Raw genomic sequence first — 25,191 nt, forward strand, 5'->3', positions numbered from 1 at the left:
AGGTGAATTTGCGCATGTTGGAGAGATACAAAACTTACAACTTTTCAATGTACAGTTTGATCTACAACTGGACTATATTGCTATTCATAAAATTTGGAAGAACTCTTATGGAGGACTTGATTTCAAATATAGACTCAAGACTTGGCATGAATACAAAGTCTATACAATACTTAAGAAAGACGAAATAGAGGTATAATGATAATACTAGTAATAATTTTCTTTTACTAAAAATATATTAGTTTTTTAATTTAGTTGCTTCCGATTTTGTTATCTAAATTATTTTTGTATTAATTTAATGTTAATAATAATTAATTATAATAGAAGTACATGAGGAGTACATAAGATTAATCACAAAATAATTTTTTAATTTTCTGTTTTTATTCATTTTAAAAGTTTTAAAATACACATAAATCATATTTTGGACCACAATGTATTTGAGTTAACCTTTTTAATTTGAAATTACATAATCACATGCAATGATGAATTCATTATTTTGGTAGTTGGCAGTTTTCTAAACTATATTATATATAAATAAATGATTTCACTCAATCAAACATTCACACTTAATTAGTTTTTAATCCAATCTTTATACATTAAGAGCAGCATTGTGTGTGTGATTTTATTAATTTTTTATTATTCTGAGTTGTTGATTATTTAAAATAATGTTGTTGTTGATTTTCTAAAATAATATTGTTGTTATTTTCTGATTTTGTAAATTTGTGAGTTAATTTTATTAATAGTTAATTTTTTTGTTAGATATTTATGTATGTAAAAGTCAGACTCATGGCTATTCATGTAGTAAAACATTAGTATGCTCTATTATAACCTACTAACATCACGACATGATACTCTTGTATTTGGAAGCCTGTTTATGCAGAAAAGATAAATAATCCTCAAAATGCCGGATTGTAGCACAAGGGAGCCGTGATGATGCATGTACAACATAATTTGGTGTCTTTTTTACAATTCTCATCTCTCTTTCTGTATACCTTTCACAATGTCTAAGATGAATAAGAGAAATTTAAAATTAATCGCAAGATATAAATAATTAACTTTGTTATCTAAATTTTTTTTATTAATTTAATATTGATGTTAATTAATTATAGTATGAGTACACAAAGAGTACATAATGTTTGTTAAAATTTAAACCGATCTAAATTAAATCGTTCATCTAATCTAATCCAAACTAAAAATCGATTAAAATCGCACTCATTTGAATTTGATTGGAATTTTTTTGCAACCCATTTAATTGGATTTCAAATATATTTTTCATAACTAATTCCATCCAATTCAAATTGTACAATATGCTATAATATTATTATTTTATTATTATATTTACAATTATACTTATAATATATTCAATATATTATACATTCTTATATTATTTATGTATTATTATTATTTAATAAATATTTTATATTTAAAATGTGATTTATTTATTTTAACTAACCTATAATTTTATTTTTATTGTTATGTCATCGTTGTTTCTTTACGATATTATTGAAATTTGTTATATCATTATTGATTATTTAAAATTTGATGTTGAGACTTGTTATATATATATACAAGTGTAATTACCCTGTCATGCACGTGATAAGATTGAAATTATAATTTTAAGTTGTTTTGTTAAAATTAATTTGAATTATAATAATTTGATTAATAAAAAAGTAAGATGTTATACATTATTTATTTGTTTTTTAATCTAGTGCTAATTGGATTAGCTCTAAAATAGTTATTAATCAGTTTTAGTAATCTACTTTCTTCAATAAATCAGACATGCATACTGAATGTAACCATAAATAATTTAGTAATCTTAAATTTACCAACAAATTTTTATATGTTGGTTTACTCTGAACTAAGAACATATCAAACTCAGCTCAAAATTAACAACAAATTATTAGATAATTCTAATCCAGAAAGTTCTCCAATAAACAATAAATAATTTAAACCCACTGAATAACAACTCAACACTATCCTTTGAGCTCCTCCCAAGAAAACTAACTTTACCCATATTTTATTTGGTCGGTCATAATATGTGAGCAGATCCAACCATCATTCGGTAAAATAGAGTTTACTGCCGCTTCTTTGGACGCTTACATCCATGTAGTTAGAACCTGAATCAGTGAATATGTAACACCCTACTACACAATGTTTTACGCTTAAGTCATAGAACAGAGGTAGTGTGGTATTACAGACCTCTAAGAGTAAGGATATACATATAATACTGAAAAAAATTAATATACTAGGAGCCTTGAAACAAAGTGGGTAAACAAGAATCGCAAAATAAAAAGCGCAACGCTCAAGGAATAGGATTACTTGCGTGCTAAGAAACCTAATAGGAATATGATAGAACAATAAGCGAAGGGATAAAGAAAAGCCAAGGAACAGCATAACTAGCCTCTGACTCAGCCTGCGAAGCTAAGGCTGGCCGGAGGATATATATACAGATAAACATACATAAGTGTCCCCAAAATATACCAAAGTAAACTCCTATCTCTCCCTCAACCTCTAAGAGGAGCAGCATACATAAGTTACTTGGAGAGTAAGCTACATATATATATATACATATTTACAAATAGAACCCAAAATACACCCAAGAACTACTTCGCTTTCCAGAATCCAGACGCCTAGCGAGGAGCCTCTCGACCTGCATCTGAAAAACAACAATACAATATGGAATGAGAACCGGAGGTTCTCAGCATGGTAAAAGTGCCACGCGCATAAGAAATACGGTCCTGAGAATGCCATAGGCAATCCTAGAACTCCGTTATTCAATTATCCAACTTAAGCACTAAAATAGAAGCCATAAACAGGGGTAGGTATTCTAAATCTACCTAACTTACTCAAGTTCAAACTTAACCTAACAGCAACCCACTGAACCGAAAATCATACCTGCATAGAACCGAAATCACAATAGCCACCGAACCGAAATACGTTCATGTGGTTAATCCGAACCGAATTCACAATAGCCACCGAACCGAAATACGTTCTGCCTAACTTACTCAATTTCAATCCTAATCTAACACCAAGCCATTTCTCCTTTCCTCCACCCCTCCATCATCCACAATGCAACAAAAACAAGCAACCAAACAAGTTCACGCACAAGTAATGAGCAGATAGTACATATAGCAAGTATAGCAGGTAGCAGGTGATATAAATCAATTAGGCAAACCCAGGAAATGCATAGCAATCAAAGCAAACAAATGCATATGATGCATGTCTGTCCTATGGCTGATGGGGCCCATCTGTCGGTTACCCACCCAACCCGACAAGTCCGAAAACCTTAGACTGTCCCCCGTCGCGCATCCCCAAGAGTCTATGCATAGAGTTCACATTCATATTTCATAAAATCACTCAATGGGGGTTATCCATACCCGGGAATTTATACGTGCCCGGTCACCCTTACGACGTAGGGTTAACAGAGTATCGAGAATCAACCTGGAACACGTGGTGGCGAGCCACGGTTTTTACCCAGGGAAACTCGTATCTCAGATATCATCATTCATAAGCCATTTCATAGTCATAATCATTATTTAATCATTCATCAAGCCATGGCATGTTAACTCCTTTTGTTAACAACTTCCCTTTCACATTTTTCATCATCATTCCCTCATAATTCATCTTGATTACACTTTCCAGGTCCTGACCAAACTATTTATCAAATTCTTCTCAAACTTCTTAATATCGAATAATCTTTAAAATCAACCCAACTCCAACATTAAATCAATCACATCACACGAGGATTGCACTTTAACTTCTCGAACTCCTGACTATCATTAAGACATCCTCGACACTCTATTTTCTTTTCTGTTTCTAATATAGCAGATGAACTCAGAATTGCACAAACTTTATGTCCAGGCGTTCATATTGAAATAAGCTTTCTAATCAAACTAAATATCATAATTTTCTGATTTTTCTAGCCTCGGGAATAAAGGAAAAACCGTGACTGCTCTGCAGTGCATAAAACCAGAAAAACAGCAGCAGCATGTGATATTCAAAATTCAATATAAAATCCAAGTTAAATCCGATGACTTTGAAAAGTAATGTAGTTAAACTTTACTCATCCAGGTTTCTTCCTCAATTGGTTCTGAGTCAATACCATTTTTAATGAAAAGATACATTACCTGGAAGTTAAGTAAAAATGAGACAAAATCTGTTTCTTTTCAGTTTTGACCACCAATATTCAAAAATTCACAGCTCCCAATCCTCAACTCTTAAAATTCTAAAATTTTAGAGAAATAAGGCTAGTTAATCAAATTTTATAACAAAATTAGTTTCGCTCCAAAACTCAACTCGTAGAAGTCGCAGCAAGACAAACAAGTTGCTGCCCTGTTTGATCTTTTCTGCTGCAGGACAGATTTAACAACCTAACTTTAAAAATTTGCCATAAATTGTATATTTAACAAAAAGGTCCCAAATTTTTCAGTTTAGTTCCTTATATTCCCAAGTTTAGCCCAGACTTGGTCTCATGCAATTCCGATCATTACATAATTAATCACAGCAAATGCAATACTACCACAACACAACTCTACACCCTTATTAACAACACCAATCCTAATCCATCATAAATAAATATAAGAGCACACCATTAATAACTTTCACACATCATAATTCTAATATATAAATTCACTAGCAAATCTATTCTAACAACATTACAAGGCTAATCATTAAATACAACAAACAATCCAACTTATTCTATGGTTCCTCTAACCTAAGTTTTCACAACACCGTAAATATTAAACGTGCGAAACTTAAACCATACCTTGGCCGATCACTTAATTCACCCAAGGCAGCTTCTCAACACAAAATTACAGCCTCTTCAAGCTCAAGTAAAATAGCCACAAACTAAGCTTTGATCACCAACAAGCCTCTAAATATTCCCAATGCATATATACCCACTTAATCTACACCTAATACATATACATATTCCAATTTCAGTTCTCCATTACTAAAACAAGATTGAGCTAGGGTTAGGGTGTTCTTACCATACCCATATGCTCAATAGCTTGAGCCCACAAGTTCCGGAAGCTAACTTGAACCTAGAACACAAGAATTGAACAATTTTTAACTTAATTGTTCATAAATTTCCGAAATTAGGAGAAGCTGGCTGAGAAGGAAATAATGAGTTACCTACCAAATTGTTCCATGGGTTTCATAGAGCTCGTCACGGTGAACGCGTGGTCGCAAACGGTTCGTCAATCGGAGCTCCGGATCAAAGGTTACATGGATTTGAAATTAAAGTGAGGGTTAGGTTTTTGCTTGTGTTCTTCTTCCCCCTAAGAAATGTTTCCCAGCGTGAATAATGAAGAAGAAGGGAAATAAGAAGCTGTGCCTCTTTAATGGATTGGGTTTGGTTGGGCCTTGGGCCCATTTTGGGTCCGGTTCAACCAGTTCGGCCCATCCGGCCCAATCTTGGGCCAAACTTTTCGAAATTGGTATCAAAATTCTCGTTTCGACAAGCTCTATCCTATTTTGATATCAGTTTTGCGTATTTAATTTTCCTATTGAAAATTCAATTTATTGACTAATTATATACCGATTTTTGCGGGGTTTACAGAATACAATTCGATGAGATATTTCATAGATGTGGTCCATTGTAAACGATTGCGACAAAAGACAATTGCACTGGAACATCAGACGAAAAGAATAAATTGGAATAAGAACAATTATTAAATTATCAAAAGAATAATATAATAGAATGAGTATATAAAAAATTATAAATTATACCTTAAAAAGATCAACTTCGATGAAAAACAAAAAATACAGTCTTATTATATGAAGTAATAAAAGAAAAATAATAAATTAAAAAAAATGAATTGATTCTTAAATCTAGGCTTATGTACCACAAAAAAATACTATATATAGATTTTATTAGAACAAAAATAATGATGTAAATTAGTTAGTATGAAGGTAATTTTTTATTATTTACGTTAGTTATAAATTATATATTTTTTATTAAAATTATATGATTTTATCATATTAGGACTAAAATCATAATTTTTTATCATGATTAGAATAATTCGTATCAACTTCGTATCATTATCATATCTTATTATTATTATTATTATAAAAGGGTCACAATTAAGATAACAACTTGCCACTAATAAAATTATTGCATAATAAATAAAAATCAGAATTGTATAATTAAAATTAATATAATTAAAATTAATATAATTAAAATAATTAAAAATATTTTTAATTAATAATTAATTTAATAATACATTAAATATTGATTTTATATAATTATAATAAATATATTTTTTTAAATAATATAATAAAGGTAAACAAAATCAAAAAATAAAAATCACAAAAATTATAACTAAAACACAAAAGAAAGATAGAGAACAAAAGTATAAAGTACTTTATAATTTCACATATATAAAAAAATAATAGAAAAATTTTTTAATTAAATTTGTTTATTTCATTTCTTTATTCATTATTTACTAAATAATTTAATATTTATTTTGTTTAAATCAAATTATTAATATAATTAATTATTTATACTTAATGTTATTCATTTTAATGGTATAATTAAAATATATTAAAACGTCAAAGATAAAATTAAAATTAAATATTATCGATAAAATAAAAAAAATATAATTACTATCTTATAATTTTTTATAAATAAAAACTATATTTATGCTCCTTTAAAATGTATCACATTAGCACCATAATATTTTTTATTGAAAACAAAAATTATGATAAATATCACATATATTTGTTAATTATATTATATAAAAATATTTTTTAAAATATATTACTTTTATTATATAAAAATAACTTGAATAACTTTAAATGTGATTATGATAGTTAATTAAGTTTTATATATTTTTTAATAATTTATCTCTAATAATATATTTAATAATGGGATAATTTTTTAATTAGTGTCACAAAAAACACAAACAACAATGGTATATATTGCTAATGCATGTAATGCAAGTTCTTTTATTTCAGCATTTTGAATTTAGATTTAATTTCTCGTAATTCTCACTTCTTAGTCATTTCATTAAATGCAGTTGATCACTATTAAAATTTCTCGATTAATATAGGAGAAAAATATATTATTATTATATGATAGAATTAATGAGTATATTTTGTTATTAAATAAACAAAATTAACATAAAAATACACATAAAGAAAAAGTAAAGAAAATAAAGTTAAAATAGCAAAAGTTATAAAAAGATTATTTTTACAATTTTGTTTTGTCATTTTTATATATAGAAGATTAGAAAATAGTAAACTTCTAACTAAATTAGTTTGTATTTATTATATTTAATTTAAGTAAGTAATAAATTATCTTATTTTAATTTATTCTTTAAGTTTATATATCATAAAAATCAAATCAATTAATTGATATACATAATTTTAAATTGTGTGATACTTAAATATCTAATCAAATCAATTAATTAATTCATCATAATGAATTGTATTTAATGAGTTAAAAGAAATAAATTAAGAAACACTCTCAGAAATATGCTATATCAGCTCCATCATTAAATGTAAAAATTTGATTTTGTATAATAGAATAGATAATATAATAGATAGCGAGAAAGAAAAAGACAAGCATTTTAGATCCTAGGTTATTTCATTTGGATGTTGTAATATGGGTATCACACTATTTTATTTATTCTACTCTATGGATCATTTTGTAACTTTATTTCAGTATCAATAAAATTTCAGTACCCTTGAATAATAAATTAAAATCCAAAATGAAGGTGAAAAAAAAAGTAAAGAGTATAAAATTATTGATTAAATTTAATTCTATTTTTTGTTATTATAGTAGGTATTTTTATTCAATATACCAATATCATACACAATTAATCATAAAAAATAAAAAATATAAATAAATATATTGAATTAAGAGATAAAATTATATTTATTATCTGATTTTTACTTTTAGCAGCACAATAGATAGAATATCATGTACTCAACATAACTGAATATGCAAATTATTATTAATTATATTTTTTATTTTAAAATATTCAAAATTAATCTTAATATAAATAAAATAATGTAATATATTGAACAAATTAAGAATAATATAAGTTAACTGTTTTTTATTAATTTCGTTGTTTTTTTTACTACCTTTAAAATAATAACTTTCTTTTTAATTTAACCATGAAATAAAATTAGAGGTGTTAGTCTATACCATTAAAAAAAATTAACACTATGTAATTATATTTGTATATATAATATGTTTCTAAATTTTTATATGCAAAACTTAAGATTCTGTTTTATGCCATAAATAAGCATTGTTGTTACTTACAATAATCCGTATTGATTTAAAAGTTTGAAAATTTTTGTATGTATTAATTTTATATTTAATATTAAAACATGACAATTTATTATGTTATTTTATTTTTAATGTATTTAGTATTATATTATAAAATATAAAAACTGAAGCGATTATTATATAACTTAGATGGATTGGACTAAATATAAAAATACAAAATAGAATTGTATTATTAAATTTTAGTAATTTTAATTAGTTAATAATATAAAATAAGATAGAAGTGACTATTCATAATTGAATAGTTTTGGTGGATTAAACTAAAAAACAATCGAAAAACTATAAATAAAAAGCCAAACCAACTTTAATATTAAATACATTAATACGATTTTAATTTTATATAATAGTTAGATAATAAATTAGTAAAAGCAAATGAAAAGATGACTTTAATTAGTATTTGATAAAATATTCATTTAGAATTAAAAAAAAAAAGAAAAAGTATGACATTATTAAAAATAATAAATTTTTATGTTTAAAAAATTAAAATAATAAATTTTTATGTTTAAAAAAATACATTTAAATAAAATATTTGTAAAATATAAAATTTAGAGTAACATATCTTCATGAACATTAATCGTTAATCAATTATGAACTAACATAAAATTATAATACAATTTATTTACATAAAAAAATAAACAATTAATATTAATAAACAAAAAAATCATCCAAACACTTTGATTAAAAGTATGAGTGGTTAATTATTATTCATTATTAATAATGTTTTGATCATAACAAAAAGTAAAAATATAATTATATCTAGATTTACATTTTAGAAGAATTAACATTATAAGTAGCAAATTATCTATTTTATTATGCATATTATAAATTAATGAATTAAACTAATTGATATCATAAATTATAATTAAATGATATGAATTATAATAAATTATGTGATATTTAAAAAAAATAAAATGAATAAGAAGAAAATAAAAAAAGTAGAAGAGACAGAAGATTGCAATAAAATAAATTGAGCGTGAGAGTTTTTTTTTAATAAATTTCATATTACATCTGTTTCAATAATAATAAATAAAAATACATCAACTTGATATCTAAAAAAAAATAATGACATAAAATCATAACACAATTCTAAAGTAAAAGTTTAAATTAGACTATAATATCATTGTACAACACAAATTGAAAATAATTTTACACTACAATATACCACACGAATAGGTAAATGACTTGAGTAAATTTAAATACGGAACTTTTTTATTTATACATTAATGATAACACCGTGATCCATAAATGCTTTATGACTAACATATCATATAAAGTTCCAAATTATGAACACTCCATAACGGGAGTTGGAGGGTGTGGTGGTTTGTGTCCATAACAGGAGTTGGAGGGTGTGGTGGTTTATGTCCACAATGGTTACCTTCTTACGATGACACCTCATAAGAAGAAAAAGAATTATTATAAAAACTACCCGAAAGAGTAATTGGTAAACAAATGATATTTTCTTCTAATATATATGGTCTTTTATAGTGGTAAAATAAAAATAGAAGGAATAAAAATTCGTATTTTTATATTAGGAATAGAATTTGATATATTTATCTTAATAAAATTAAATAAAAATAATTTTAAGAATTAATCAAATCAATTAATTGATACAAATAATTAGTATAATTGATTTTATTTGATTTATTGAATTCAAAAAAATAAATTAAAAAATAGTTGATTGAATTAATTAGTTAATATAATTAATTTATTATAATTGATTGGATTGAATGAATTAAAAAAACAAATAAGAAACATAAGAGACAATAATTTACTTAATTAAATTAATATGTATTTATTATATTTAATCAAAACAAATCTTCTATGTTATTAAGTACCTTATAAATTAATGAATTAAAATAATCAATAAAATAAATTACAATTAATTGATTGATATAAATTATAATAAATTATGTGATATTTAAATATCTAATCAAATCAATTAGTTAATATAGTTAGTCTATCGTAATAACTTGTATTTAATGAGTTAAAAGAAATAAACTGAAAAATTCTCAAAGAAGCATGCCACGTCAACTCCATGATTAAGTGTAAAAATTCAATTTTTATATAATAGAATAGTATAATTATACTAATATAGGCATATAGCTACCAATTAAGCAATGAATATAATATCCATAAATTATTGCCGATCTTTGAAATGATTAAATATAGGCGTGATTTTATTGTAAAATTGAAATATCTCACCAGTCTCATAATGGTGTCTCATTTTTTTTCTTTTTGGGTGAAGTAAGAGTATCTAATACTCGACATTTAAGGAAGTAGGCCTTTCCTGACCCAAAAAAAAGGAAGTAGGCCTGCACGTATAGAATCATGTCAATTGTCATGTATTGATTTTGATAATTTCTCATGAGTATTTGGTACTATATGGTAAAGAAAACCTAAATTGCACTACACAACATCAACATTAGCATTATACTTCTTGATGTTAATTAGATAAAGTTGTTTGAGTAATGTTAATAATATTTTAAGAACCGAATTGATAATAATTAAACTGGTAAAAGAATTTATTATTTGCACAATGGTTCAAAATGGGAGGCTGCACACAAGGATAACATAACATTCAACCATGAACCTGTAATCTTTGTAGTTACTAGTTAGTGAAGCTTGCAGTGGAAAAACATTAATTATGGATACACTGGAACAGTAACAACACATGACAAAAGAACAATATTTGCAATTTTGCATGCTTATGTCAAAGTCAAACTCAAACAAACCTATGACAATTCTGTTCCATGTTCTGACTGCAGAGGTTCAATAGTCACCCAAACAAATCATCATCATCATCATCATCATCATCATCTCCATCAACACTGCTTGGATTACTTTCTGATTTTCCACTCAATGCATTGCCTTCCCCATCCTCTTTAGGAGGATTAGCTCGTTCACCGGAACTTGCAGGTGAATATGCCCATGAAGATCCAACCTTCACAGATAAGGATTCGCCATAAAGGTCATCATAAATACCAGTTTTTTGTGGGGTTTTCACCTTCTTTAACACTTCTTGTAATCTATCCGTCATGCCTTTCTGGGATGAATCAGCCTCCTTGGCAGAGGACTGCTCTTTTCCCTTTGGTATTACAGTAATCTGTACAAGAGATTCATATTTACCCACAAGACTTCCTTCTTTAACACCAACAGGGCCAGGTTCTGTTTCTACGTCTGCGCCATCCGAAATTCCAACAACCTCAACTAACTCTCCCCCAACTTGATCCCTGAAGGCAACTCTTGTCTTCCTAATTCTCTTTGCAGCTCTTTCTGACGGGTAATGCTTACTTTGGCTACTTGCTGAGCCACCAGACTCACCTGATTTGGACACTAGATCAGACTTGTTGATACCGTAACGATTTAGAAGTGTATTATAAGCAACAACAGCTTCTTCATCCGATGGGTCAGGAGGTGGGGGGAAATTGATCTCTGTTGGTGGTGGAGGACGGGGGAAAAGCGCTGCTTCGTTCTTTCTCAATATGTACGTTCTTGTCGATGCAGCAAACCGCAATGATTGCCCAACTTCAAGCTCGACCGGTGAATCCTTAGTCAATCGCTCATTTGCAACAAATGTACCATGTGCAGATCCTAAATCAATTACATATACACTGTAACAGAAAAAGAGGTTGTGTCAATGGCAATAACATCTCATTGGACAAAGGATCTTCAAGCTCAACAGAGTTTATTAAAACCCTAAATGGTGGTAACTAAACACATCCATTTCACCGTCTGTGCCCTCTTCAGGACACAGTTTTCTGCCCATTCAGTCATAAACAATGATGGGTCATTTTCCCTTCAGAAACCCCTTTTCACCGAATCATTAAATCCTAAATTACACGAGAAATATTTAGTTTCATGTCTAAAAAGCATCGAGTTAAGTGGCTCCTGAAATATATTTAATCCATGAAACGGATGATTAACAGAAACTCCATGTTCATGACGTGAATTACCCAGAAAACATACAAGAAAACAGCAGTGATAATTACACAGAGAAGCAGTAAATCCATTATAGAATATTAAAGATGAGAGTAATATGCGAACCTCCCATTTTTGTGAGGAATAACCGCAGCATGCTGACGAGAGACGGACTGATGATCGAGCACAAAATCGCAAGTCTGGATTTGCCTCCCGAAAATATGCCTCCGTCGATCCAGATTAATCCGGTCGAGCACCTGGCCATCCTTCAAAACTTCCAGGTAGAAAACCCCTGCTCGCGGCTCAATCGCCCAATCCGGCGGCTGCCACGTCGACTGCCCTCCTCCAACCTGAGTTGACTGCTGAGTCTGCCCTAACAAGGGGGCTGCCTCCACTCCCACACCTTTCTGAGAGGCATGTTGCTGCTGATGCTGTTGGGATTGGTGGACAGAATTTTGATTCTGTTGAGTCCAAGCAGAGGCATGATTGCCAACTACTTTACTTGAGGATTGGCTGCCACCGCCACCGCCACCATTTCTTGAAGTCGCAGAAACAGAGAATGGTTCCAAAGTCTGAGCTTTCTTAAACCTATCAAGACCTGATGATGCTCTTCCATACATCCTCTCTTCAACTAAACTTTGTTGATGAGCTCTCCCGCACTATGAGCTCACAACATAAGTTGCATCACAATGCCGCCATAACATTCATCAAAACTAGCAATGTAACAAAACCATTTAGCTCTACTGAACCACCATGCCACAAAAGCTCTCTATTTTCAGACACAAACCCTAAAAACTTAAAGAAAGAAAAAAAAATCACAGAACATGAGATTAAGTAAAGGGCAGAATAAATATGACAACATAGGAAATTGTTGAAAATAAATAGCATATGATAATCAGAAGGAAATTAGGTAATCAGACATACAAAAACATAATCATTTCACCCTAAGCTAAGGATATAGCAGCAGAATCATGCAGTTAAATTGGGGATGAATCTAGCGCGGGAATAAGGATTATGTAATCGTAACAATTGAGAAGCTAATGGGATTCTAATTTCAAAGTGATAATCACATTCCGGAGGGAAAATAAAAAGAGAGACGATTGTTTCATACATTGATTGATTGAGGAAATCGGAAGTTAGAGAATCGAACCGATTAGGGTTTTAGAACGCTGCGTCTTTGAGAAGGGAAAAGAGAGTGTATGTGTGTGTTGTGAGTGCGATGCGCTGGAAATTTTTAATTTTCTCTCAATTAAATATTAATGTAATTATTTATTTACAACTTTTCATGTTTTTATTCATGAATGGATTATTACTTATTTATCCCTATATATCTACACGCCTTGACCATCTTGCCCATGACAATCTTATCCTAATAGAATAATCAAAGCTTAGTGATTTCTCATCTCACAAAATGTTTATTGTATTTATTTATTTTTACTTAAACACTTGAATCTTGTTCATTTTAACTAGAAAATTGCATAAGTAGCTGAAAGATACTTTAAGGATATCTTCATATCGATTAATCAAGTTAATTTGACACATGTATTTAAATATTTTAAAACTCAAGTTTTAGCAATTATGAATAAAAAATTAATTAGACTGATTAGTTTTGATGAGGTAAAACGTGCGATCTTTAGTGTTCACTCCAGAGCGTCCCTAGTGATAAAGATTTACGGTTAAATTTTTTTAGACCGATCAGGTTATATTATTCATTATTTACGTGGTAAAATTCAACTTTAAATATAATGACTTCTACTAGTGGTAATATCAAAGTAGGCAAATATAAAATCAAGAAGTTTAATGGGAAAATGATTTTTCTTATTAGAGGATGCAGATGAAAAATCTGCTTATATCACAAAAATTACACAAGACACTGGCAAGAAAAGAGAAAAAGTCGGAGAAAATGAAAGATGAGGATTAGGAAGAATTAGATCTTGAGGCGTGGGCTGTAATAATCTTATGCCTTGAGAGGGATATTGCTTTTTTGGTAAATGAAAAAGCAACTGAAGCAGGCGTTTGGGCAAAATTAGAAAGTAACTTCATAACGAAGACTCTAACTAACATGATCTACTTAAAATCCAAATTATATACATACAAGATGGAAGAAGGTACCTCAATCCGATAATATATCAATAAGTTTGATAGGATTATATCAAATTTAAATGATATAGATGTGAAAGTTGATGATGAGGATCAGGCACTCATATTGTTACTTTCATTACCAAAGTCCTATGAAAATTTGGTGCAGACATTGATGCTAGTGGTTGACACTCTGACCATGGATGAGACGAGAGCATCACTTTTAGCAGATGATCTACATAAGGTTGCTACAAGTGTAATATCATCTCCAAATGGAAGAGAGTATAATGATTAAGTACAAGGATTGTTTGCGGCTATAGGAAGGACTAATGAAAGAAGAAAAGACAATAAGCGTGGAAAGTCTAGGCCAAAATCTAGATCTCACGCGGAGAGAACATGCTTTACATATGGGGAGCCTGGATATTTCAAAGCAAATTGTCCAAATAAGAAGATAACTTTTAAGAAACAGAACAATGACAACCCAAAAGAAAAGCAAAAAGCAAGCTACGTCTCAAATGATGAGGAGGGCTGTTACTCTGTGACAGAACAATCTTATGAAATCTTCGATAAGTGGATTCTTGATTCAGGAGCATCTCATCATATATGCTCAAATAGGAAATGGTTTACTACCTATCAAAGCATAAATGGTGGCACAGTTTTAATGGACAATGATCATGCTTGTAAAACTATGGGGTTGGGTACTATAAAAATCAAGATGCATGATGGAATAGTAAGAACCTTAAAGGATGTGAGACATATTCCAGACTTGCGAAAAAATCTTATCTCCATAGGTTTGTTGGAGAAAAATGGTTGCAAAATAGTTACGAAAAATGGGGTACTAAAAATTGTTCGTGGTTCTTTGCTAGTGATGAAGGGAGTTCATCACGGTAATCTTTTTTCTCTTTTTGGGGACAACAGTCACATGTGAGTTAGCAGTTAGAATTGATGGAAGTAGAGATCAAACAAATTGCACAAGAATATGGCACATGCGGCTTGGACATATGTCAGAGAAAGGTCTATCATTGCTTTGTGGACAAGGTTTGCTGAAGAATATGAAGAAACCACAAATAAAATTTTGTGAGCATTACGTGTATGGAAAGGCACACAGAGTGAAATTTTCTACAAACAAACATAAAAGCAGAGGGTTGTTAGACTACATGCATACTGATGTTTGGGACCCGTCTACAATTACTTTCAAGAGTGGTTCCATATATTTTGTTACTTTATTGATGATTATTCCAAGTATATTTGGGTTTACTTCTTCAAGCATAAAAATGAGGTATTCAACACGTTTAAGCGATGGAGAGCAATGGTTGAAAATCAAACAAGTAGGAAGTTGAAAACTTTATGATCAGATAATGGCACAAAGGATGGGGCTTTCAAGGAGTTTTGTGATCGAGAAGGCATTGTGAGATACTGGACAGTTAGGAAAACATCACAACAGAACGAAGTCGTTGAACGACTGAATCGTACGCTACTTGAGAAGGCACGGTGTATGCGCTCTAATTCTGGGTTAGGCAGAGAGTGGTGGGCGGAGTTGATTGCTACAACTTGCTACATAGTGAACCGATCCCCACATTCTTCTCTAGATAGAGACACACCTTATAAGGTGTGGTCAGGTAAACATGCAGATTACGATAAACTCAGAGTTTTTAGATGCACAGTCTATCATCATGTCAAAGATAATAAGCTTGATGATAGAGCTAAAAAGGCAATCTTTTTGGAGTATCCAAGAGGGGTTCAAGGATATCGTCTTTGGAGCGTAAATGATTCTAAGTTTGTAATTAGTAAGGATGTTTCCTTTGATGAACGATCTATGGTAGCTTTGTCTAAAGATACGATGTCAGATGATGGTGATGTTGAAAAAACTTCAAATACTCAAGTGATGGAGATAGAGTCTAAATATCAACAAATAGATTTTAATAATGTTCAGGAAGAGCATCTTAATGCTACTCGAGATGATGCATAGTATGAACTTGATCATGAGGAGATTCAGCGAGAAAATTTACATGCATTACAACAGCAACAGCAAGATTCTTTAGCATCCACTAGGCAAAGAGGAATTATAAATTCGTTCAAAAGTTCAGGTCAAGCCTCTGAGACAGTATGGGCAGGTAAATTTGGTAGATTATGCACTCTCGGTAAAAGATGATGAGCCGGTCACCTTCAAACTTGCTATCAAAGACAAAGATAGAGAAAGTTGGTTGGTCGCCATGAAAGAAGAGATGCAATCTCTCCATAAGAACAAGACATGGGAGGTGGTTCCGTTGCCCGTGGGAAAGACTGTAATTGGTTGTAAATGGGTGTATAAAAAAAAAGATCCTACTAAGTCAGATGGTACAAGATTCAAAGCTAGGTTAGTAGTAAAGGGATTTGCACAAAAAGGTGTTGATTACAACGAGATATTTTTTTCTGTGGTGAAGCACACTTCCATAAAGGTGCTTTTGAGTCTTGTTGCTCAGGGTGATCTTGAGTTGGAACAGCTAGATGTAAAGACAGCTTTCTTGTATGGTGACTTAGAGGAAGAAATTTACATGTATCAATTTGAGGGTTTCAAGGTTGAAGGTAAAGAAAATCAGGTATGTCACTTAAAGAAATCACTATATGGATTGAAACAATCTCCTCGACATTGGTATAAGCGATTTGACTCCTTTATGTTAAAACAAGATTTTTCCAGAAGCAATTATGATTATTGTGTATACATTCATAAGCTTTCTGGAAGTGATTATATCTATCTTCTATTGTATGAAGATGACATGCTTATTGCTTCTAAGAGCAAGGTGGAGATAGATAGGTTAAAGGTTTAACTTGGTAAAGAATTTGAAACAAAAGATTTAGGTGTTGTAAGAAAAATATTAGGCATGAAAATTAAAAAAAAGATATCAAGCCAAAAATTGTTCTTGAGCCAGAGAGGGTACATTGAGCACGTTATTGAAAGGTTCGAAATGAAAAATGCTAAGCCAGTAGTAACACCGTTGGCTCCACATTTCAAGCTCTCTGGTAAACAATCTCCCACAATAGCAGAAGATAAAGCTTACATGGAAAATGTACCTTAAGCTAGTGCAGTCGATAGCCTAATGTATGCTATGGTGTGTACACGCCCAGATATTTCACAGGCAGTTAGTATTGTTAGCAGGTTCATGGCGAATCCGGGTAAGGCACACTGGAACCAGTCAAGTGGATATTAAAGTACTTGAAGGGTACCATTGATATAGGTTTATGCTTTAGTGAAAAATCATGTCAAATCAGCCGCTTTGTTGATTCTGATTATGTTGGTGATCTAGATAGAAGACGTTCTATGACCGGTTATGTATATAAAATACAAGGTGCTCCAATTAGTTGACGATCGATGTTATAAGCTACAGTGACACTATCTACTACAGAGGCTGAGTACATGGCAATAGCAGAAGGGGTGAAAGAAGCATTGTGGCTAAGGGGTCTTCTAGATGATTTGGGGTTTCAGCAAGATTGCGTGAATATGAGTTGTGATAGTCAAAGTGCAATTCATTTGGCTAAAAATCAGGTTCATCATACTCGTACCAAGCATATTGATGTAAGATATCATTTTGTGCGTGATGTTATACAGAAAGACAACATTTCTCTTGTAAAAGTACACACAGATGAAAATCCTGCAGACATGCTGACTAAAGTAGTGTCAGGAAACAAGTTCCAACACGGTTTAGAACTGTTCAATGTTGTTCCATGTTAGGCATGGAGATACGAATACCATACTTTGATCGTCCAAAATTTAAGTAGATTTCAAATTGTGACCGAGGTGAAGAATTGTGAGAATAAAGGAAGGATAAGAGTAATTTTAGGAAGTAAAATAAATGAGTTTTAATGGGAGAGAACTCAAAATGTTTAGTAAGGAGTTTTTGTCGGAGAATTTCATTCTTATTCGTTGAAATTATAGCACAGAGATACTATATATACGTCTCTAGAATTGTAATTGAAGTAAAATAACAATAACAATATCTTTATTCACATCATCTTATAGAGTTCGTTGGAAGAAATCTTTCATATTGTTTTTTCTCTTTACAAAATATATAGCGAGTGCATTTGAGTAGTGTTCAATTTTATATTATTTTGTATCTATTATAAGTCAAAATTCTGCTGTAAACTCAACAACTTTGAAACTGCAGAAAGAGCTTTAATAAATTCTCACTTCCTAATTGATGAGCATTTTATTTTTTATTTTTTTTTATTAGATTATTATATGATGTTATCTCTGTAGTAGAGCGTTGGAAGTCCCTTATTTCTTCTATTTGTCCCATTTATGGATACCTATATATTTCTTTCATTTCATGAATGAAATTATCTGACTTTAAAAATAAAAAATATCCTAATTATACGAACAAAAATTAAGTACTAAATTAGATATTCGTATATATTATATATTAGAATATAAATATACTTTAAAAATTAAATTATATATCTTTATACATAAATATATAATAACTAATTTAATAATTAAATTTTAATGTACAGTATACACATACATTTTAAACATATCATTTAATTTTATTTTTATGTTTAAACTTTTTGGATTGTTATACATTAAAGTATAAAAGAATTTAGATGATCATCCAACTAAATTTATATATTTAAATAATTTTTTAATAACATTTAAAAATTAATTAATTTTGTTGATGTAATATACAAGATTGATTGTATGAAAATTAAATTAGTTCTATCCCTTTTTAATCCAAACTTTGAGTAGTTAGTTTTTTAGATTGAAACCCAAAATTAAAGAAGAATGTTATACCAGATTATAAAAAATCAATGTCTAAAAAGTAATCTCATTATGAATGTGTTTAACAAATCAATATATGAGAGAAACTGACTATAGCTGCTATAGGATATGTGCCTTCATATCATGGTGTTCTGAGAGGCCTAAAACAATGGTTACAACAATTGCTATATATGTAAACTGTAACCTATGTATTCTGCTATCAATTAAATCATCTAAATTCTAAATAGTCAAAACTAGTCATTTACAAATGGGAGGAACCAATCAGAAAATCTGGTTGGAAGAGCATCTCAAATCTCAGCATCATCATATCTCTGATTCAAAACTTCCTAAAGACAAGTAACATCAATCTCCACAGATTCCTCCACTATCAAGGTTAGTTTCACTGATATTCAATGCAGTTAAGAACCCAGAATGCACAAATCACATGAACCCTTTATGATATGATCCATCATATAAATTCTGCTCCAAGTTCATGAATTGATGAATTGTGAAAATTTATTTTTCGACGCGGGAATAACAGCTACCTCCCATGCTTGCTTGTTCAGAGACTCGTTTGTTATTTCGCTACAAGCTCCCTCTCGGCTACGGTGGACATCAAATTTAAACGTTCCTGCAGATTTTGTACAATGTTCTTTGTGATTCTTTTCTGATGCTTAGTGCTTTTCAGCCATTCAACTCCATAGGCTACAACAACTTTACATCCCTTTGCTTTTGCCGGTAAATCCTCGACTTGGTATCGAAGGTGCACCTGCAGAATATTAGTATACATTGCAATTCAGTGTTTTCCGGAGACGAAAACAGGTAAGTCACAGAAAACAAAGATATAGCAACTAGGCAGCGAAAGCCGAGAAACAAATACTCACACTAAAATAGTCACCAAGTGGAATTCCATGGAAGTTCATAACCTCTTCCACAAGCCAACCCTTTCCATCTGGAAGGGGAGATCTCTGCTGAGTGCTTGTCACTTCACCTTTATAACGCGAAACACGCTTCTCAAATTTGTAATATATTGCCCTTTCAAAGACTTCCTTGTCCTCGGATACCCAAGGGGTATAGGAATAGTTTAGGCAACCAGATTTTTCCATGACCCGACGGTCCAACTCACGGCCACTAAATATCTCCATGAAAAAACTGGCCTGAATCGATTGAAGGGGGGAAAGAAATGAAACAAAATAATCAAACACAAAAATCTGAATTCAGAATCAATGACAAATCAATAGAAATGCATATCTTAGACAGAGAGAGAGGGGTTACAGGAATTGGAAAAGTGCAAGAATGAATCTCAGACATGCTAACATCATGCATGCCAAGGAATGTTCCGCTTTCTTCACTAGCAAGGGTTTTGGTTTCGGATTCTTCTTCAACTAGCTGAACTTTCTGTTCAGGACTGAGGGATCTGGCTTTACACAGAGCCATGATAGTCCTATATCAGAGGCGAAATAATTTATTAGTTACACAGGATATCATATGGATACACATTTTTGAGATGTTACATGACCAATAATTTATTGAATTAATAATTTATTGAATGCAGTTATCATATCATCCCATACCATATGGATACACATTTTTGAGATGTTACATGACCAAGAAAATCAGTATTGAGAATAGTGGCAGTTGAGAAGAAACTACGTTTGATTCTAAATGAGGATCAAATTAAACGAAAGGACATTGCCTGATATTTCCATTGTCTACCTGTGTGCAACATTGAAAGACACAAAGGACTGGAAATGGAACTTCAGCCTGCCTTGTTCATCTTGTGTCCTGGCACCATGCCTTGCATCCATACCTCTACCCGGTCGAAGAGTTATGACAACTACCGGACTCCCCATTGATGAAAATGTCGCGGGGATGACCTGAATGTCTTCAATATCCTCCCAAAGAAAAAAGAACTTTGTCTTGTTTCCAAACAAATTGGCATGGAATCCAATTATTCTTGCTGAAAGGAATAGGCGACCCTACAAATAAACATCGACGACGTGATGAGGTAATATTAAACAATCCTGTGCCATCTACTACCACGATAAAAAAATTAACATGAAATTGAACAGAAAAATCACACCTGAAGTGGCATTTTTCTTTTTAAATGACAGGTAAAGTCATTGATGAGAAATTCCTCTGGTGGAAGCCCAAAGAGTTTCTGAAAGGCTGAATTTGTCTGAGGAGACCGCAAATTAATCTGCACATTTTGAATTTAGAACAAATAAGCCAGAAAGAAGTGTGACAAAACACGAGTACGATACAAAAACGACAAAATGAAACAGTCTTAACTTACCTTCTTGCCCACTTCTTTCTCCATTTTACTTAAGTAGTCTTTTGCAACATTGGCTCCTCTAGTGTTGTCCAAGTAAATTCTTAAGTGCAACTTCGATTGACATGCCAGAGCCAACTTTCCTTCAAGTGGAATCCATATGTCAGCAAGATCTGAGATGTTTGCTTTAAGAAAATTGATTTCAGCATGTCCTAGCGATACAGCTTCATCGAAGGGTCCATCGAAATCATAAACTTCCACATCCAGCACAGAAGGAGGATCATCCATAGCATCAAATTCAAATATTTCTGCATAGATTAGATAGACAATGTTCTAAACATTAAAAAACTGACTAGTCATACAATAATTTCTGCCGAGATTTCAATTTCATTCATTAGCACAGAAAATGATAAACGATGCCATGATGATATTCACCATTCCATAAAGGATTGGATTTCTGGAACTTGATTGAGCTCGTTCTTGTTTTCCCATTGCAAGTGAACACAACATATGGATCGGAGAAGGCACTGGAATCAACAGAAGCTAAATTGCTTCCTTCAATCAAGGCAACAGTTAGCAGCCATCCATCTCCTTGTGCTTTTATCCCATGATCACTACCTAATATTTTAAAGCCAAAAGATAAGTCTATATAAGCACAGACGTATCAACACCAAATATGCAAAAAATATCCAAAAACATTAGGAAAACAACCGAATGGTCTCATCATTAAGTAACTCTATGTAGATAGCGAAATTGACTACATGAGAACTGAGAAGCATATCAATCTTTTCTTTATGAGATTACCCTTTTGTGCTCTGGCCTGAATAAAGCGTGAGATTAAACCCAGCATGCGTTCACATTGAAGAACAAGGACTGCACAAACAACCAATTCACCAACCGAATCTGGCAAGTCAAGACCAACAAACTCAAGCCCTTGAATTGTACTCGGTGCAGACAGCCAAATGTGGACAAGGACATATAACCCCATGAGCACTGTCGACAGCACTATGAAGTTAGCAAAATACTGCACTGCCAGCTTCCAATCTGACTGCGGCTCCGCTTGTAATGATGCTAGAGCTTGTTCCTTACTCGAACTAAGGTCCTTCATATCAACAGGTTTAACCATCTGAGATAACAAAGTCGCATATTGATCAAAGCTTTCCTTCATACCCTGCCTAGCCCCATTTTCTATCATTCCTTTCATCATGGTACTTTGCAAGAAATTCATTCGCCACGATATGACGAGATGGGAACACTGCTCTCCCGACGGCAACTCTGGTCCAGGAGTGATCAAATAGAGTAGCTCTACCTTAAAGGTGCTCCCATACATGACTTCGGGAGTACTGACACTGGCCAAAACAGCAAAGTTCTTCCCATCGGCTTTTAAGTACGTGTGTTCCTCAAAGGCTTTGACAGCCTTAATTAATTTGCTGGGAGCCTTGGTGTAACTAACTAATCTTTTCAAGCAATCCCCACCATTCTCAAACTTCCAAGGTCCTACTTGAAGTTCTGTAGAACCCTGTACCTCTGCCAATGACTTGAGAAAATTTGAATCAGTCGAAAACAGCAATGTGTTCAAGTCTTTGGGTGCAGTCATATAATGTTGATCAACAAGCAACCCTCCTGAAAAATTGCTAGGAATTTCACTTTCTTGATCTGCAGATTGAATTTTACTCATAGCTTCTTCAAATGTTTCATTAGAAGACGCATCTTCAGTCTTGATCTCACTGACGTCTTCTTTAATGATTTCAAATTGCTCTGAGTCAATGCTTCTGCGGGATGGGGTTGAAGGCATATCCGAAGAACCTTTATTAAAAATTTGAGCAATTCTTCCTGTGAGTGTTTTCTGTGCACTAGACTTCTCTTCCTTAGAAGATGTAGTTTCTTCCCTTGAAGGAGAAGACGAGCTTGAGGCAGCAGAAGACCTTGAAGGTGAATCAGTGGCTCCATCAGCCGACTTTCTTGGATGTGATAATTGATCACCATTACCATATGAATCCACAGCTGCATTCTTCTGTTGAAAATATATACTCAAACGAATCTCACCTGGCAAGAAAAATGATATAAATGGCACAAAATCATAGGTAGTTAGTACATTGTTTCCCTAAAAAACTTGAACAAATGGCCCATTGAGAGGCAAGATCGTATGGCCAAGTTCGGTAACTGTTTCGAGACAGAAATATATAGACAATAGAAAACACAAACCTCTAAGGAAAATAAGAACAACACAAAAGCATCTTATCCTGGGACAAAAATTTTTGCAATTTTATGTCCACCTAAAAACTAGGACAATGGAGACAACCACATAAACACAACTCTTTTACAGTTTCTAAGTGTCGAATTAGTCATGATGCAATTTCCACCAACTCACTCACATACTATAAAATTAACTTCAAAGTCAATGTCACAACAATGAGGAAGGGGACTTAGCCACATAATCACTAGGGAAACTAAGTTACTAAACTATTACACAAACTACAATAAAAATAGAGTTTAGCAAGCATTACACACCAGCTTCTTTGTTCTTGACCTTCTTGGTCTTTGGTTGCAAAGAGTACCAAGCAGTGCCAAGGGACTTGATCTCCTCTTCAAAGACAAGTGACATTGGAACCTTGAGCTGACCAACAAAGTCATCATTGAAGAACTTGTCTTCATCCATGACAGAGATCACAAGCTCTTCATTGAGGTCATCAACCCTAAAGCTAAATTCTTCATCCCACCTTGGATTCAAGCATTTCTTGATCACCTTGGTCTTGTGCCTCTGCTTCCCCAACTGCAACCTCACGTATGGGTCACTCAACCCATTAGGATCCGTCGGTGGCAAGTTCTTTGCCTCAATCACACGAACCACAAGCTTCATTGAGCAGCCAAAAAACTCAAAAGGGTACTTGAATCTTGAGAACTAAAAATGTGAACTTTTTTCAATTACAGAGCACCCCAGAAAGATCTTCCAAAAGGGTAATGCAGCGTAAGCACAAGGAGAAGAAAAATGTACTGAAGATTTGAGTGGAATGAACTAATGGAAGTGAAAAGAAAAAAAATTATTAGAACATACAAAATCCCAAATTGAAATTGATCAACACAAGTCAAATTCAATGAACAGAAAAAGAAAAACTAACCTATGAATCAGAGAAAAAAAAAAAACTATTACAATTTCATTCTGAATTGCAAACTCAGCATGATGAATGGTTGAAACTTGAAGAAAGAAAAAAACGTGAAAGAAGAAGAAAAAGATTGTCAACAAGTTTGGGAAGCAGAAATTGAAGGGAAAAAGAAATGAAAAAGAAGATTTTTTTTTTAAGAGTGGATAATTAGAGAGACAATGATTGAACCTGTAGCAGACCGCAATTAACTGAATGATTGAATGATAGTAGAAAAGAGAAGAAAGAAAAATGGGTTTTTCAAGGATAAAATTAAAAAGAAGGAAATTGAATGGAAAGTGAAGAGGGATTTGCAAAATCAAAACTTGTAACTTAGAAAAGTAAATGCACTTTGTCATAAAATTTTGTACCTTTTTTTCGCTTTCGTTTCTTGAATTTTTATAAATTTGTCCCGTTTTAATTAATTATTAATTAATTAAACTTGTTAATTGTTATTGACACTGCGCGTAAAGGGTTGGACTACTTGACCTTCCAAACTGAAAGAAATCACAACCACCATTTCTTTTATTAATTTAAGGTTATGATATATTTTTAGATATATTCTTTTAAGAAATATAAAAATATGATGCATATACAAACAATTAATTATTAAATCAGTTATAAATTTTATATTAGTAACTGATTTAATAACTAACACCATATAATTATGTATATATATATATATATATGTTTTAATATAAATTTTATATTATATTAATAATTAATATAATATTTTTTATATACAAGTGTAATATGACTG

General features: G+C 31.6%; 2 protein-coding genes and 1 long non-coding RNA gene across 7 annotated transcripts; all 3 read right to left on the minus strand.

The window, feature by feature from the left end:
• Positions 1–2,167: 2,167 nt before the first annotated feature.
• On the minus strand, positions 2,168–5,315 carry LOC130973791 (uncharacterized). The gene is made up of 4 exons (XR_009084298.1): positions 5,135–5,315; positions 4,986–5,039; positions 4,763–4,910; positions 2,168–2,653 (listed from the first exon to the last, which is right to left on the minus strand). It is a non-coding gene; the product is annotated as an uncharacterized LOC130973791 (long non-coding RNA).
• A 5,469-nt stretch (positions 5,316–10,784) lies between these two features.
• Positions 10,785–13,458, minus strand: LOC130976438 (protein phosphatase 1 regulatory inhibitor subunit PPP1R8 homolog). Of its 3 annotated transcripts, none has more exons than XM_057901307.1 (3): positions 13,320–13,458; positions 12,335–13,003; positions 10,785–11,901 (listed from the first exon to the last, which is right to left on the minus strand). In XM_057901307.1, the coding sequence occupies exons 2-3, from the start codon at positions 12,826–12,828 to the stop codon at positions 11,067–11,069; spliced, it is 1,329 nt and encodes a 442-aa protein (XP_057757290.1). In that variant the 5' UTR covers positions 12,829–13,003; positions 13,320–13,458; the 3' UTR covers positions 10,785–11,066. The 3 variants fall into 3 exon arrangements, with proteins under 3 accessions (XP_057757290.1, XP_057757292.1, XP_057757291.1); XM_057901309.1 differs by having other exon boundaries at positions 12,335–12,921; positions 13,320–13,438; XM_057901308.1 differs by having other exon boundaries at positions 12,335–12,996; positions 13,320–13,438.
• A 5,592-nt stretch (positions 13,459–19,050) lies between these two features.
• LOC130974405 (C2 and GRAM domain-containing protein At1g03370) lies at positions 19,051–24,651 on the minus strand. 3 transcript variants are annotated; one of them, XM_057899294.1, is made up of 10 exons: positions 24,624–24,651; positions 23,803–24,307; positions 22,096–23,337; positions 21,727–21,909; positions 21,316–21,599; positions 21,103–21,219; positions 20,736–20,998; positions 20,295–20,463; positions 19,904–20,176; positions 19,051–19,788 (listed from the first exon to the last, which is right to left on the minus strand). In XM_057899294.1, the coding sequence occupies exons 2-10, from the start codon at positions 24,149–24,151 to the stop codon at positions 19,597–19,599; spliced, it is 3,072 nt and encodes a 1,023-aa protein (XP_057755277.1). In that variant the 5' UTR covers positions 24,152–24,307; positions 24,624–24,651; the 3' UTR covers positions 19,051–19,596. The 3 variants fall into 3 exon arrangements, with proteins under 3 accessions (XP_057755277.1, XP_057755275.1, XP_057755276.1); XM_057899292.1 differs by lacking the exon at positions 24,624–24,651 and adding an exon at positions 24,443–24,567; XM_057899293.1 differs by lacking the exon at positions 24,624–24,651 and adding an exon at positions 24,411–24,473.
• Between the last annotated feature and the right edge of the window lie 540 nt (positions 24,652–25,191).

The sequence above is a fragment of the Arachis stenosperma genome, chromosome 4 (genome assembly GCF_014773155.1).
Source record: "Arachis stenosperma cultivar V10309 chromosome 4, arast.V10309.gnm1.PFL2, whole genome shotgun sequence".
NCBI classification, from domain to species: Eukaryota; Viridiplantae; Streptophyta; class Magnoliopsida; order Fabales; family Fabaceae; genus Arachis; species Arachis stenosperma.